The following is a 12,466-nucleotide window of genomic DNA, read 5'->3' on the forward strand; positions in this document are numbered from 1 at the left end:
TTAGGGTCATAATCTGGTCGTATGTCAGCAGCAGCTAGTTGGTTCATTACAGACGGTCTGGTATGATGCCTGTCCAGCATGAGGGGCAATTAACTGCACCTGTGCAGGTACAATGCCTCACTGGGGTCTGTGCAGGTGTGAAGTAATACTCATCTACTGTTCACTGATCCAGAATCTGATCATTAATCACGGACCGCATTGAACAGGAACACTGGCCCAGCCGTACAAATACAGCTTTCTACCTGCAGGTGCAGATCATCACTCTTCAGAGGCTCTCTAAGAGGTTCTGTCCACATGGCACTTCCAGTGATTTGCTTGATCGATCTTGCTCACAAAACTGAACAGAACAACTGAACTGAACATGTGTGAATATGACCATGAAGGACAGGAAAACAAAAAACGCTATTGCAAACATTACACAAATCCTGAAATGATCACTCACACTCAAGTTCTACAAACTCTGCACATGTTTATATCTAACAAAAGACAAAAATGATTTTGACAGCTGACAATGAAATTCAGTTGTTTTTATTTAATGAAAAATAGCATGAAAAAGATTTTTACCATTCAAACATTTAAATAAATCTGTAACTTAAAAAAAGACAAAACAAACTGAAATAAAAACAATACCCTCCTCCTCCTTTCATACACACACAACTGCACAAATATACACCCTCTCCAGCAGCTACATGAGACAACTAATTCATTTGCTCTGTCTCTCTTATTTACACACAATCTTCATTTGAACTGGTTGTCAATGAGAGTTCCCTTCATCTTGGCTTTCTTCGCCTCAAGCTCCGCCTGTGAGGAGAGAAACACCATTCAGATTACAAACAAAATCAGTTTAAATCTGTTAAATCAATGTCATGTTAACATTTAAGTCAGACTCTGATACCACATCCTCTAACTGAATTTTTCTCTTTGGGTTTTAAAGATGGTAAATGGTAGCCTTTCCATTCACATATTCACAGTATTGCAAGCAACTATCATTAATTTTGTTGCATTCGAATTTTAGGTCTGCGTCAGCCAGCCTTATCAGTGGCGCATGAAATGTGACGACGATGTAAGTGTCATTGCTTTTGTTAGCCTATCCAGTTGAAACAGCGTTTTTTTTCCAGGTTTTGTGATATCACAAAGCGGTCTATTAGAATATCATTACAATAATTCCCGCCTATGGAAATTCGAATGGTTGGGGGGTGGGGAGGGGCAAGGTCGTGGTTAGAACAGTGCATCAGACAAGAGGACGAGGAAGAAGAAGTGCTGCTGTAGCCTCAAGTTTTCGCAAGTTATTACACATGCACCTGAATAATTATGTATGTAAATGGAGCACTGCTTTGTGTACTACAACGGGATCAAGGGAAACCTTGATCTCTACCACTCCAACAGCGCCGCCTGCTGGCAGAGAATGAGTTTGCATATATATGCCACCTGGGAAACACTGGACTATGGTATAAATAAATTCAACTGTATAACAGTTTCACTGCAATTCATGTTATAACGTTAGAATTAAATAACAATAAAAAATAATACATATGCACTTACCTGTACATAGTAAATGCAGTTATTTTTAAGCAGTTGTTGACATCCTATCTAAAACGTGATTTAGCCAAAAAAAAAAAAAAAACCCTACAATAACGTTACCACTCTAATATGTCTTACAATATCCGTGCGTGCAAAGGTTCTGCGCGATCCTCTTGTTCAATATTCTCTGGGTCTGAATCCGGCTCAAATTGATATGGAAATATTGACGCCATCCTTAACTAAACTTGCTGCTTTGGCAAGGGGCGGGGCAGTACTGAAACACCATCTAAGCTGTTCGCCAATCACAACGCACTGGGACAGCTAACCAATCATAATGTTCTAGTACACCCCCAAAACAAATTCAAGACATTGTAAAAGAGCATAATAGGACCCCTGTAAATGAAGAAAGTAGCCTACTCTTTGTGATTGGTTTTCGGTTCTTTGTATTAAACTATACATACATGCATGGTGGTGTTTTTTTTTTTCAAATTGTTTAAGCAACTTTATTAATTATATATGGTTTATAAACATTATTTTAAACATTATGCACTTTTTTTTCAAAGATAGTCGTGTTATTTTATTACGCTTTGAAGAAACGTGCATAATATTTTGCGCGATGCGCCCTCTTGTGGCCTCAGGAGAGAAGCCAAAAGCTTTTTTTCCCCTAACTGAAATTATGCCTTTTAAATTCGAATATAATTCGAATTTGATAATATTTAAGTAGAAAGTTTTTCGTTTTTCAGTCATTTTGACAGCCCAAGTGTGTGCAATAGCTAAAACTAACTGCAAAAAGAAACTCAGCATCTCCCGCAGACTTACTCTTGCCTAGATGTGCAAAACTCTCTCTGTTCCTCTCAGCTGCAATTTTAGTATCATGTCCAGAAATTCCCAGAGTGAGGTTCTACAGCTCAAATGCACTTGATTTATGGGTTTTTTATATCTGCACAGCAGTGTTTCAAACAAAATGGGAACAGGGAAGTCCCCTGCCCATCCCCAGCAGCCCATATATATGCACAAGATTTTTTAGATAATATTACCATGTAAAAAACTTTTGTATAATGCAATTTTATAGTAATTTTTAAAAACTTTTTTATTTTTATATGTATATAAATTATAATTAATTCCAGGGATGGCAAAGCTGAATTTTCAGCAGCATTTACTCCAGTCTTCAGTGTCACATGATCCTTCAGAATTCTATAAGTTTCAGCCAAGTAAGATAAAAAAAAATTAAATAAATAAAAATACATTATTCAGCATTCAATACATTAAATTGACCAAAACTGACAGTAAAGACACTTATAACGTTACAACAAAGGATTTCTATTTCAAATAAATGCTGTTCTTTTGAGAAAAAAAAAAAGTATCTCAGTTTCCACAAAAATGTAAGCAGTTTGAATTCTTGCTTTTGAATTGTTATGATTTTTCACTCTATTACTGTTTTTACTGTATTTTTCAGCAAATAAATGCAGCATTGGTGAGCATAAGGAAATTCTTTCAAAAACATGAAAAAAAGAATTAGTGTGTGTGTGTGTGTGTTCAGTCATACTGTAGGTCATATGTTTATCATATAAGGTCAAATGAGTTCATTCAGTGAACGGTTCGTCGAACTGAATCACAATGATAACTTATGATATGATTACTCTTTATAATTAATGATAACAGCTGTTCTTGAATCAAACTGCACTAGTCGCGCTGTATGTTTGTTTGTTGTTGTTTTTTTAGCATAGCTAAAAACAACGCTACACAGTCTTTCATATCAAGTGAAAAAGGGCCTCAAACTATGTTCATGACCTGGTTTCAGAATGGCCTAATGTGTGTGTGTGTTTACAGTGCGACTCAAGAACTTGTGTGTGCTTATCTCCACACTTTTTAAGATAATCAAATACAAGCCTTCAGCTGCTTAACCAACCCACTTTAAAGAGCTGCCAAGGTAAATAAGATTAAGTGTGTGTGTGTGTGTGTGTGTGTGTGTGAGGGGTTTCTGTCATCTTCAACTCTAAATTCATTAGCTGTGCAGACTATATTAAAGTTTCAATCTGCCTCAAGCATGAATGCACACCGCCTTTTCTTTCATCGTCCTGTGTGTGCTCTTACCAGTTCCTGAAGTCGTCTCTTGCTCATTCCTTTCCTCTCCAGCTGTTTCTCAATCACTTTGGCATTCTGGGCATAAGAATCTGCCACCTCCCGCTGCAGGATAAACCAATCACAATCAATCACAGCTCTTCAACAAAGAGAGATGATGTAAGGGTTGAGTCAGGCCTGATGGGAGGCTGATGAACTTAAACTCACCGCTTCAATCTCTTCCTCTTCTTCATCGATGGTTGAAACAGTAACAGAGCTGAACTTGCCCATGTCTTTGGTGCGCTTTGTCATCATAACCTACAACACACACATATATTACTCAAACTTGTTGACCTCATATTCTGCAATTCTCTCACATCTTTTTAAACAAAAACTTGTTGTCTTACCCTGACCTTCTTCGGCGCCTCTTGTTTCTGGCTGTATACGCTTGTGTTGCCAAATCCCTGGCCGAACTTCACCAGCGCTCCATCCACGATGAACGTCGCTGGAGTGCTTTTCATCTGATGCTGATAAAACAAGAGCAGGCCACACCTACACAAAACACACAAAAACAGTTAAAACTGTTTTTTTAAGAAAAAAAAAAAACAGTGCCTACAGATTTCTCAAACCGGAGACACTTTCAGAGTTGATTTATGAGAATAGTCAGATCAGCTGACTCAGACAGTAATCAAACTTGCTAAAAATGCTGAGATCACACATAATTAGCACATTCTACAAGCACAATGCCATTTCTACAATCTAATTCTTGAAGTCAGCCAGTTATGTATCATCCTGAAGGGGATTATTTATGACTACATTATCCGGCTTATTACAATCCTACTTACTAAATAAATAAATAAATGGACATGGAATATTGATTTAATCATTTTATTACACTACTGTTTAAAAGTTTGGGATCGTAAGATTTTTGAATATTTTAAAAGAAGCCTCTTATGCTCACCAAGGCTGCATTTACTCAAAAATACAGCAAAAACAGAAATATTGTGAACAATTACTATTTAAAATAATTATATTAATACAATTTAAAATAAATGTTTTCTATTTTAATTCATTTAAAATATATTTTTCCTGTGATGGCAAAATTGAATTTTCTTCAGTGTCACATGATTCTTCAGAAATCATTCTATATGCTAATTTGGTGCAAACATTTATTATTATGTTATCCTGTTACAGTTATGCTGCTTAATATTTTTTCAGGATTCTCTCATAAATAGTAAGTTCAACAGCATTTATTTGAAATAGAAAACTTTTGTAACATTATAAATATCTTTACTGTCACTTTTGAACTATTTTATGCACCCTTGCTGAATAAAAGTAATAACGTTTTTTTTTTTTATTCTTAATGACCCAAACTTTTGAATGGTAATGTATGGTACAGTTTAGCCATTAGCCAATATAAAATATTTGACCGCAGAATCAACCATTGCAGAGAGCCGTGGTGTATAATAAGTTTAAGCTACTATTGAGTAAACTGTATGCTTTAACCAAGTGATATATAATTGTGTTTGTACTTAACACATTTCATGCAGTATATGATTAGATATCGTGTGTGTTGTGAGATATTGTGAAATGAGCACGTGGGCTTACTTACTTCCCACATTTTTTGCGAAACTGTTTTTCGATGCCCTCTGACCTGCACAGAGACATACAGAGGTTAGTGAATCCTAATCAATGCCTCAATGCACAATTTCACAAACTCACAGACACACACACACACCTTTTCAAATACACAGTCTCATCTTCCTCCATGTTGCAGAACTTGTGGGCGTGTTTTGCTGCATCAATCACTCTGGCTTTGTCCCGTGGCCTCATGGGTAATTTCTCTATCTGACAGTCTAAAAAGGAACATGGGAGCTTAATTATCTCTCTTTACTTCTCAAACAAAGCACACACACTGCAGAGCCAACAGACAAAACCTTCTCTTTTAAAGCAGAAAGGTGATTCCCTATCGACCAATGGTCTCACTGACCTTTCCCCATAGATGTTAACTAGACATTCAGATGTCTGCAGTATTAGTCTGTATTGATTGTACACAATGCACTATTGAAATATGTTACATTTAGTTGAAATTCATTGCAATGTAGCTATGAATAGACATTTTTAAAGGGACAGTTCTCCCAACAATTCTGTCATCATTTATTCACCCTCATGTCATTCCAAAGCCGTATGACTTAGGGCCGTGCAATCAAGCGCATCTCGTCAGTAAAGCCGGTCCCGTGACTGGTAGTAAATCACCATCACCTGCTTTCAGATGGAACGGCATTTACTACACAGAGCCGTGATTTACTACTAATCACGGAACCGGCTTTACCGATGATATGCGCATGACAATCGCATGTGATTAATTGCACAGCCCTAGTATGACTTACTTTCTTCTACAGAACACAAAAGAGGATATTTTGACGAATGTTGGGAACCAAACTGTTTTGATGACTATTGACTTCCAATTTAGGGACAAAAAGTTTCACAGAAGAATGGAAGCCATAAAGGTTTGGACACTTTAAAACAATTCAGCTTCAAGACGTTTAATTTCCGAGCATTATATTGAACACAAATACCACAGAGAGCGAGTTTAATCACACTCAATTCATTTCTAGAAGGAAATCATATGAATGAAAAGCAGAAAAGCAACATGGCAATTCTCCTTAGCTTCTCATTATATTTCAAGAAAATGTGTTATTTCTCATTATCACACTCTTGCTGAGGTGAAGGCATCTACAACTGTACTGGAAAAGGCAGTGATCACAAGGAAAAAAAAGTAAATACTTCTCATAGAGATTTTCACCTCAGGATATCATGCAGTGAGATTAATATAATATATAACAACCAATTCATATATTCATGTAATATAATTAATATACTATATTATTAATAAATACAATAAGAAAAATAATTAATCATATTCTGCTTTCTACAGCACATTATAATATATAAATGTGATATCTAAAATGACACCTTTATACAAAGCTATAGAGTACAGTACAATACAGGGACAAGCCCATCAAGAAACCTCACAATACAGTGACACAATGGTGGTTTCAAGACACAATATTTTAGTTACTAGCCCAGATCTTAACCTCTAGACTAAACCGTTAACTAATACTTATATTAAACCAAGTGTCTATGTGCTGAATGCAGGAGTTTGACATTTAGACAGACTCTGAAACAGGACTCAGATGAACACAGATGTTCCTGTGCTTTGAGATGCCCAAAAAAACTGAGCATCTCATGTCACATCCACAAGCCAAAGGACACACTTTGAAGCGCCAGAGGTATAAAATGACACCTTTCCTACAATATTCCCACATAAGTGAGGCTGAGTGGGACAAAGCCCTGTTGTGTGAAATATCAGTCCGCCTGCTCTAAAAGTGTTTCCCTGTTCACACATTCAACTGAGTTTAGGTGTAGACACATGTGTGAGGAGAATACACTGAGGTTAAAGGTGCACTAAGCAATATTTGAAAAACGCTTTTGACCGCAGTGTCGGACTGAGTCCCAAAACACACTCGCTGCCAATCAGCAGTAAGGGGCGTGTCTAGTAATGATAGAGAGAAGAGAGCGCTCAGTGAGTGCACAGGACGGATATTAGCAGATTGACTATAGATAGCGAGAGATGGCAGATAAAAAAAAAAAGGAGTAAAATTTCAGAGGAACAAAACATGAAAAAGAAGGGTTACGATCAGGCAAGAGGTAGGACCGTGTAAATATTTGAGCAGATTTCTAGCGGTGGAGAGAACTCAAGGAGCGGAAAGGCCTGGAATCGAACGCCGAGGTTGCTTTGTTTCTTTTTGATAGGAGAGTTAAGTTGATTTTTACATTGAATTACCATAGTAACACACATCGCTTTCACTTATCGACGACATCATACCCTCGGCTGGCAAGCAAGCATAGCAGATTCTGCCATCCTCGGTTCCAGGGTTGTGTATGTACGTGTGGGGCGGGGTTATCAAAATAGGGGTGAGGTCCTGTTGGGGTATGGGCCTGTTTGTTTTGGTGCTTTCAAATATCAACATCGTTTGCAAAATTCGCTTAGTGCACCTTTAAAGGACAAATCGGAACAGTGTTAAGGATTTGATTCAATCCATTGATCAGTTGTTTGAATCGGTTATAAAAAGATTATTTTATTTACCCTTTCAACAGGTTACACTGTTAAACCAGTAGGTGGCGACACGTGACTGTCTTTATTAGTGAGTCAATTAATCATTTACTGAACCAATTCATAAAAAGTCACTGAGATTCGAAAGAAGTCATATGCTTATTCATTAAAATGTGTATGTTCGAAAATACTACAATACTGCAGAAAGACTGTTTAAGTATTATAAGGATCAAAGCAAGATCTATTATCGTTTACCTCCACTGTCAACTGCCTTTATTGTCAAATAACTGTTATCAAGCTAAAAAAACAATAAGAGAAAACTACACACAATGCTTTTAGGTTATTTTAATTCTGTATGTTCATAAGTCATAATTATATATAATTTTTACTCTGCTCCAATCGAATAGCAAACAGTTAGCCTAACTTACGTGCTTCAAAAGGAAATTATTTCAGTGAACTAAATATGAGTCGATCCATTGAAGTGAACGAAGATTCGTTCAAAACCACTGATTCGTTTACAACAGAAACGCCACCAAAACTGCACTCCAAGCCTAAACACAACCCAAACACACTCTGCAAGACGAATCTAGAGAGTTCCCATTATAATCAGTGAAGCTATCCACACAGCAAGCGTTGAGTTTCGTCGCGTCGATGGAAGTGAGTACGTGACGATGGGGTGAGAGACCATGTTAAACACTGGAAACACGATGATTTCTTACATTTCGGATAGTATGACAGCTGGTGCCCGACTGTTCGCTGAATGTAAACAGTGAATTACTGGCCGGCTGCGATCATGACTCTTGAAACTTGATGTGGATAACGTTACTCACCCAGAACAAGGACCATCTGGCCACACAAGCAGTAATACACGTGCAGGGGTTTCTCCCCGTCATCATACTCCTCCCTGTCACGGGTGTCCGAGCACACCACACTCCGAGACACCACTTTGGGCATATTAAAATTCCGCTTACTTTCTTTTTAAATTCAGAATGTGATATGTGGTTTCAGGCTTGTTTACGCTCCTGTTGTCGCCCGGTGATGACGTTGGGGCGGCCAGCGCGTCTCTTTAGCCTGGTTTCCTCTAGATGGCGCTGTGGATTTTAAAAAGTAGCCTACTAGACTCGTGTGCGGAAATCTTCTCATTGTAAACTGAATTTGAGTAATGACATAACAGTAAACACAGATGTAAGTGAGATATAATAATGAGAGGGCGTTTTCGCTGATGCTGTGAATTATTTCTCATTTGTTATACTACTACTACTATAATAATAAATATACATTTTAATTATAAAGCAGCTTTCTCACACCAAAGTTACACACACAATAAAATTTAAAATGGAACATCTCAAAAAGAGACAAATCATAATAATAAGAACAATACACAGGAAAAGCTACATCGATTAAATAAAAAAAATCTTGAAACAGTTTAAGACTGAGGCATTCCTGACAGCAGTAGAGCATTCCATAATAGAGGACCATAATAATACAGTACATATAATATGGCCTCTGTGAGGAAACGTCTCTGTATTTTCTGAGTACATGGCTATATTGTACTCATTAGTCTAGCTACCTGGAAGTTTTTCTTTGTAAGTGACTTTGAAATTTGCTAACAATGTAACCCTCATCCTGAGACAATTACTCCAACTTACACTCATCATTATTACTCATCTATTCTTATTCTTCATCTTTAGTTTATCTTGCCTAATTGTTTAATTATATTAGGCTACTTATTATATGACACTTTGTTAGTTTACTTTACACTCCTAATTATTTTTATTTGTTTTTATAATTTTACTTTATTTTATAGCAGGCTACATTGTATAATTTCCCATTACACACAGCTAACTTTGACAATACAAATGTGCATTTTATGTCATGCAAATGAAGCACAGAGTTGAAGTTGAGATAGAGAGGGGTTTCCAGTCAGTCACCCCTGAAGGATCTCCACTGAGGTCTGAGCTGATTAGAGAGATCTTCATCATAGTTTTAGACAATTTATAATATATACAAGACATCCCACCTTTGTGTTTCTGCCTCTTGTAAACAAATATACACATGCACAGACACACATGTCTGTTGTCAACATTAAGAAGACTCCCTGCCCTACAAAGACTTAACAGGAAAGTAGCAACAGGATGCCTTAAATAATAGACAGAGCACATGGATTTCCTTACGCAAGCACACACGTGTGAGTGTGTGTTAGGAATCATGCTGGTTTGGCAGAGAGTATGTTTCCATGTCCAAGTACTATCTTTGTGATATAGATGTGAGTCTCTCTCTCTCTCTCTCTCTTTCTCTCTCTCTCTCTCTCCATTGCTCAGATCAGCAACTAGCAGCCTAGAAGATACACACTCACTTGTCTCTCAGAGCACCACGCATCATGCTTCCTCCTCTCCTCCTTTCCTCTCTCTCCTTTTCCCTTGCTTTTCTTTCAGGTAAGACCCACTTTTGTTTTTACCTCGTCTCTTCTTCTCTAACTGTATCTCACATGGCTTTCTCATTCTGAACACAGGTAACCGCATGACTGTCTGTGGTCTCAGGAGATACTCTCAAGCATTCCTTTCCTCTGCTTGCTACTTTCCCTCTTTCATTCCATTTTTATGGTGTTTGTGGTGGACGTAAAACTGCTCGAAGAATGTGTAAATGAATACCAGTGCAGATGAATGAGAGAATGAATCATCTGTTGAATGAGCCGCTCTGGTAGATAATGGGTTGCACTTTTAAAAGAAGCTTTATCAGTATGAGTATGTGGTGAATGGTTTTATAAATGTGATTGAATGAATATAAATGTGATAATGAGCTTTTTCCAATGTAAATGAGCTTCAGGCAGTTGGATGTGCCTTTCGGGATCAGACTTTTTAATTAATATAATTAGAGGTTTTATATTAATGCCTGTCAGAATTATATTGCTATAATAGAGGTAAGATATGGTGAAATGCTGATGGAACGCTGGTTCTTCTCTTATCTGGCAGAAATGACTTGCACATATGCAGTTTAATTTAAGTTTTATTGTGTGTAATGGAGTGTTTGATTATCTGATACAGTATGTGCGTCCTGTGAGTGTGAGATTTCCATGTAGCTTTTATAGATATGCTGTAATTGTTTGGTCTTTTTATCATTATGAGATACTCAACCTGTTTTAGATCAGATGGTGGACCTAAAACTATCTCCTAAGACAGGTGGAAAATGTGTGTGTGTGTGTGTGTGTGTGTGTGTGTGAGAGAGAGAGAGAGAGAGAGAGAGGGGGGGGGTGTTGAATTATTGAGGAGAAGTCGGAAGATTGATGGACACAGACACACACATGCAAGAACACACTGTGCAAAATTCCCCAAGGTGTTGGAAAGCAACACCATATTTATTCACCTGTCAAGAGATTCTCACATTTTTATACTCTGTGATATGACCTGTGGCATCTCTTGTGATCCATAATCTATAGTGTTTTGGGTCATGGACAGAAACAAGTATTAAATCAAGATTTCAGTATTCCCTCAAGGACTGGAGGACATTCAGTATGCATCCTTCTATGATACTCTCACCTCATGCATGGTTGTTGAGATCCTTCTGTTGGCTTGCAGTGTTTTGTTCTGTGTTTTGTTTATCAAAATTACTCTAATTTATGCCAGAGGGTTGGTATGTATATCTACAGTACCATCTATCAGTTTTAGTTATCAACTGATTTAATTTACCACTGCTATCTAAATAATCACTTAAAGTTAAATCTTTAAAGCAATAAAAATGTAATGACACTGTTAAATGCAATTTTAAGCTAATCTTAAAATAAATATCTATACTTTACATTACAATGTTGTGATGCCTCAATTCACTAGTAGCACTTAAAATTATTTTACTTTTTAGTTTTTTTTTTACATTTATTTAGAGAAAATGGTATAAAATTTTAATATTGGTTATCAGTCATAACATGAAAATGACTATCAGTGTATTTATATTGGCCAGAATTTGAATATCGGTTTAGCCCTAGGGTACATGTGTATGCGTGGTTATCTTGTTCATTTTTCTTTTTGAAAGATTACACAGATGTTAATCAATGCTAAGTACATCTTTAGGTGTTTCACTTTTTCCTTGGGGTTTTCATGACCTTTTAAAACCATTAATCAGTTGGGCAGTCTCTCCTTTGAGAACAGCAACTTATTTTCTTTGGTATTTAGAATTCTTGTTTGATGAGGTTATTTCTTATACCTGTCTCCAGAAGAGCACACTCCGAATTTATGTTTGTATTTTGAAGAACTTTTTTTAATGGCAGCATCTAACTTTAAATTACTTCATAACAGAATTAGTTAGCCTTGAAGGTAGGACGAATTCTTAATAGATGTTGAAGGTAGAGGAGGATGCAGTGTGTGTCCACGAGCAGAATGTGGTCGTTTGAAAATAATCGCATGCATACAATTAAATAGCAAAAGAAACTGATGAAGAAACCGTTTCCTGGTTGAACTCAGCCTCAACCCAGAAATACGCTGAATTGAGCAATGAAAAGAAAGAAAGAAACATTGATGACTTAAAGCAATTCTGTTAAAAGAGATGAATGGAAATATAAAGCTGCTAAATAGCAGCAAAAGGAAGTGCTACCACTCACTCAAGGTTCACATGCGTGAGTATGATTTTCAATAAAGACTTTTTTCAATAATACATGACAGTGTCAAAAAAAGATGACATATCACCCGACATATCAATAGAAATATTCCCTAGAAGAATGGATTTAGGATTCCCAATTTTTTAAGGAACCCAAAATGCATGTGTGCTATTTATAAA

At 36.8% G+C, this 12,466-nt stretch overlaps 1 protein-coding gene across 2 annotated transcripts; it reads right to left on the minus strand.

Moving 5' to 3' along the window:
* Window positions 1-635: 635 nt before the first annotated feature.
* LOC107655899 (UPF0428 protein CXorf56 homolog) lies at window positions 636-8,773 on the minus strand. 2 transcript variants are annotated; one of them, XM_016443511.1, is made up of 7 exons: window positions 8,530-8,773; window positions 5,321-5,438; window positions 5,195-5,236; window positions 3,996-4,134; window positions 3,811-3,900; window positions 3,616-3,708; window positions 636-801 (listed from the first exon to the last, which is right to left on the minus strand). In XM_016443511.1, exons 1-7 carry the CDS (start codon window positions 8,651-8,653, stop codon window positions 739-741), a joined length of 669 nt encoding a protein of 222 aa, XP_016298997.1. In that variant the 5' UTR covers window positions 8,654-8,773; the 3' UTR covers window positions 636-738. The 2 variants fall into 2 exon arrangements, with proteins under 2 accessions (XP_016298997.1, XP_016298996.1); XM_016443510.1 differs by having other exon boundaries at window positions 3,990-4,134; window positions 8,530-8,771.
* Between the last annotated feature and the right edge of the window lie 3,693 nt (window positions 8,774-12,466).

Source organism: Sinocyclocheilus anshuiensis, unplaced genomic scaffold (genome assembly GCF_001515605.1).
Source record: "Sinocyclocheilus anshuiensis isolate Anshui unplaced genomic scaffold, SAMN03320099.WGS_v1.1 scaffold860, whole genome shotgun sequence".
NCBI classification, from domain to species: Eukaryota; Metazoa; Chordata; class Actinopteri; order Cypriniformes; family Cyprinidae; genus Sinocyclocheilus; species Sinocyclocheilus anshuiensis.

Coding starts and splice junctions, on each gene's coding strand:
- LOC107655899 (XM_016443510.1), bottom strand. CDS start 8,653: ATGCCCAAAGTGGTGTCTCGGAGTGTGGTGTGCTCGGACACCCGTGAC. Junction 5,237..5,320: donor GAGACTGTGTATTTGAAAAG/GTGTGTGTGTGT, acceptor GTCTCTGTGCAG/GTCAGAGGGCATCGAAAAAC. Junction 3,709..3,810: donor AAGAGGAAGAGATTGAAGCG/GTGAGTTTAAGT, acceptor TTTATCCTGCAG/CGGGAGGTGGCAGATTCTTA.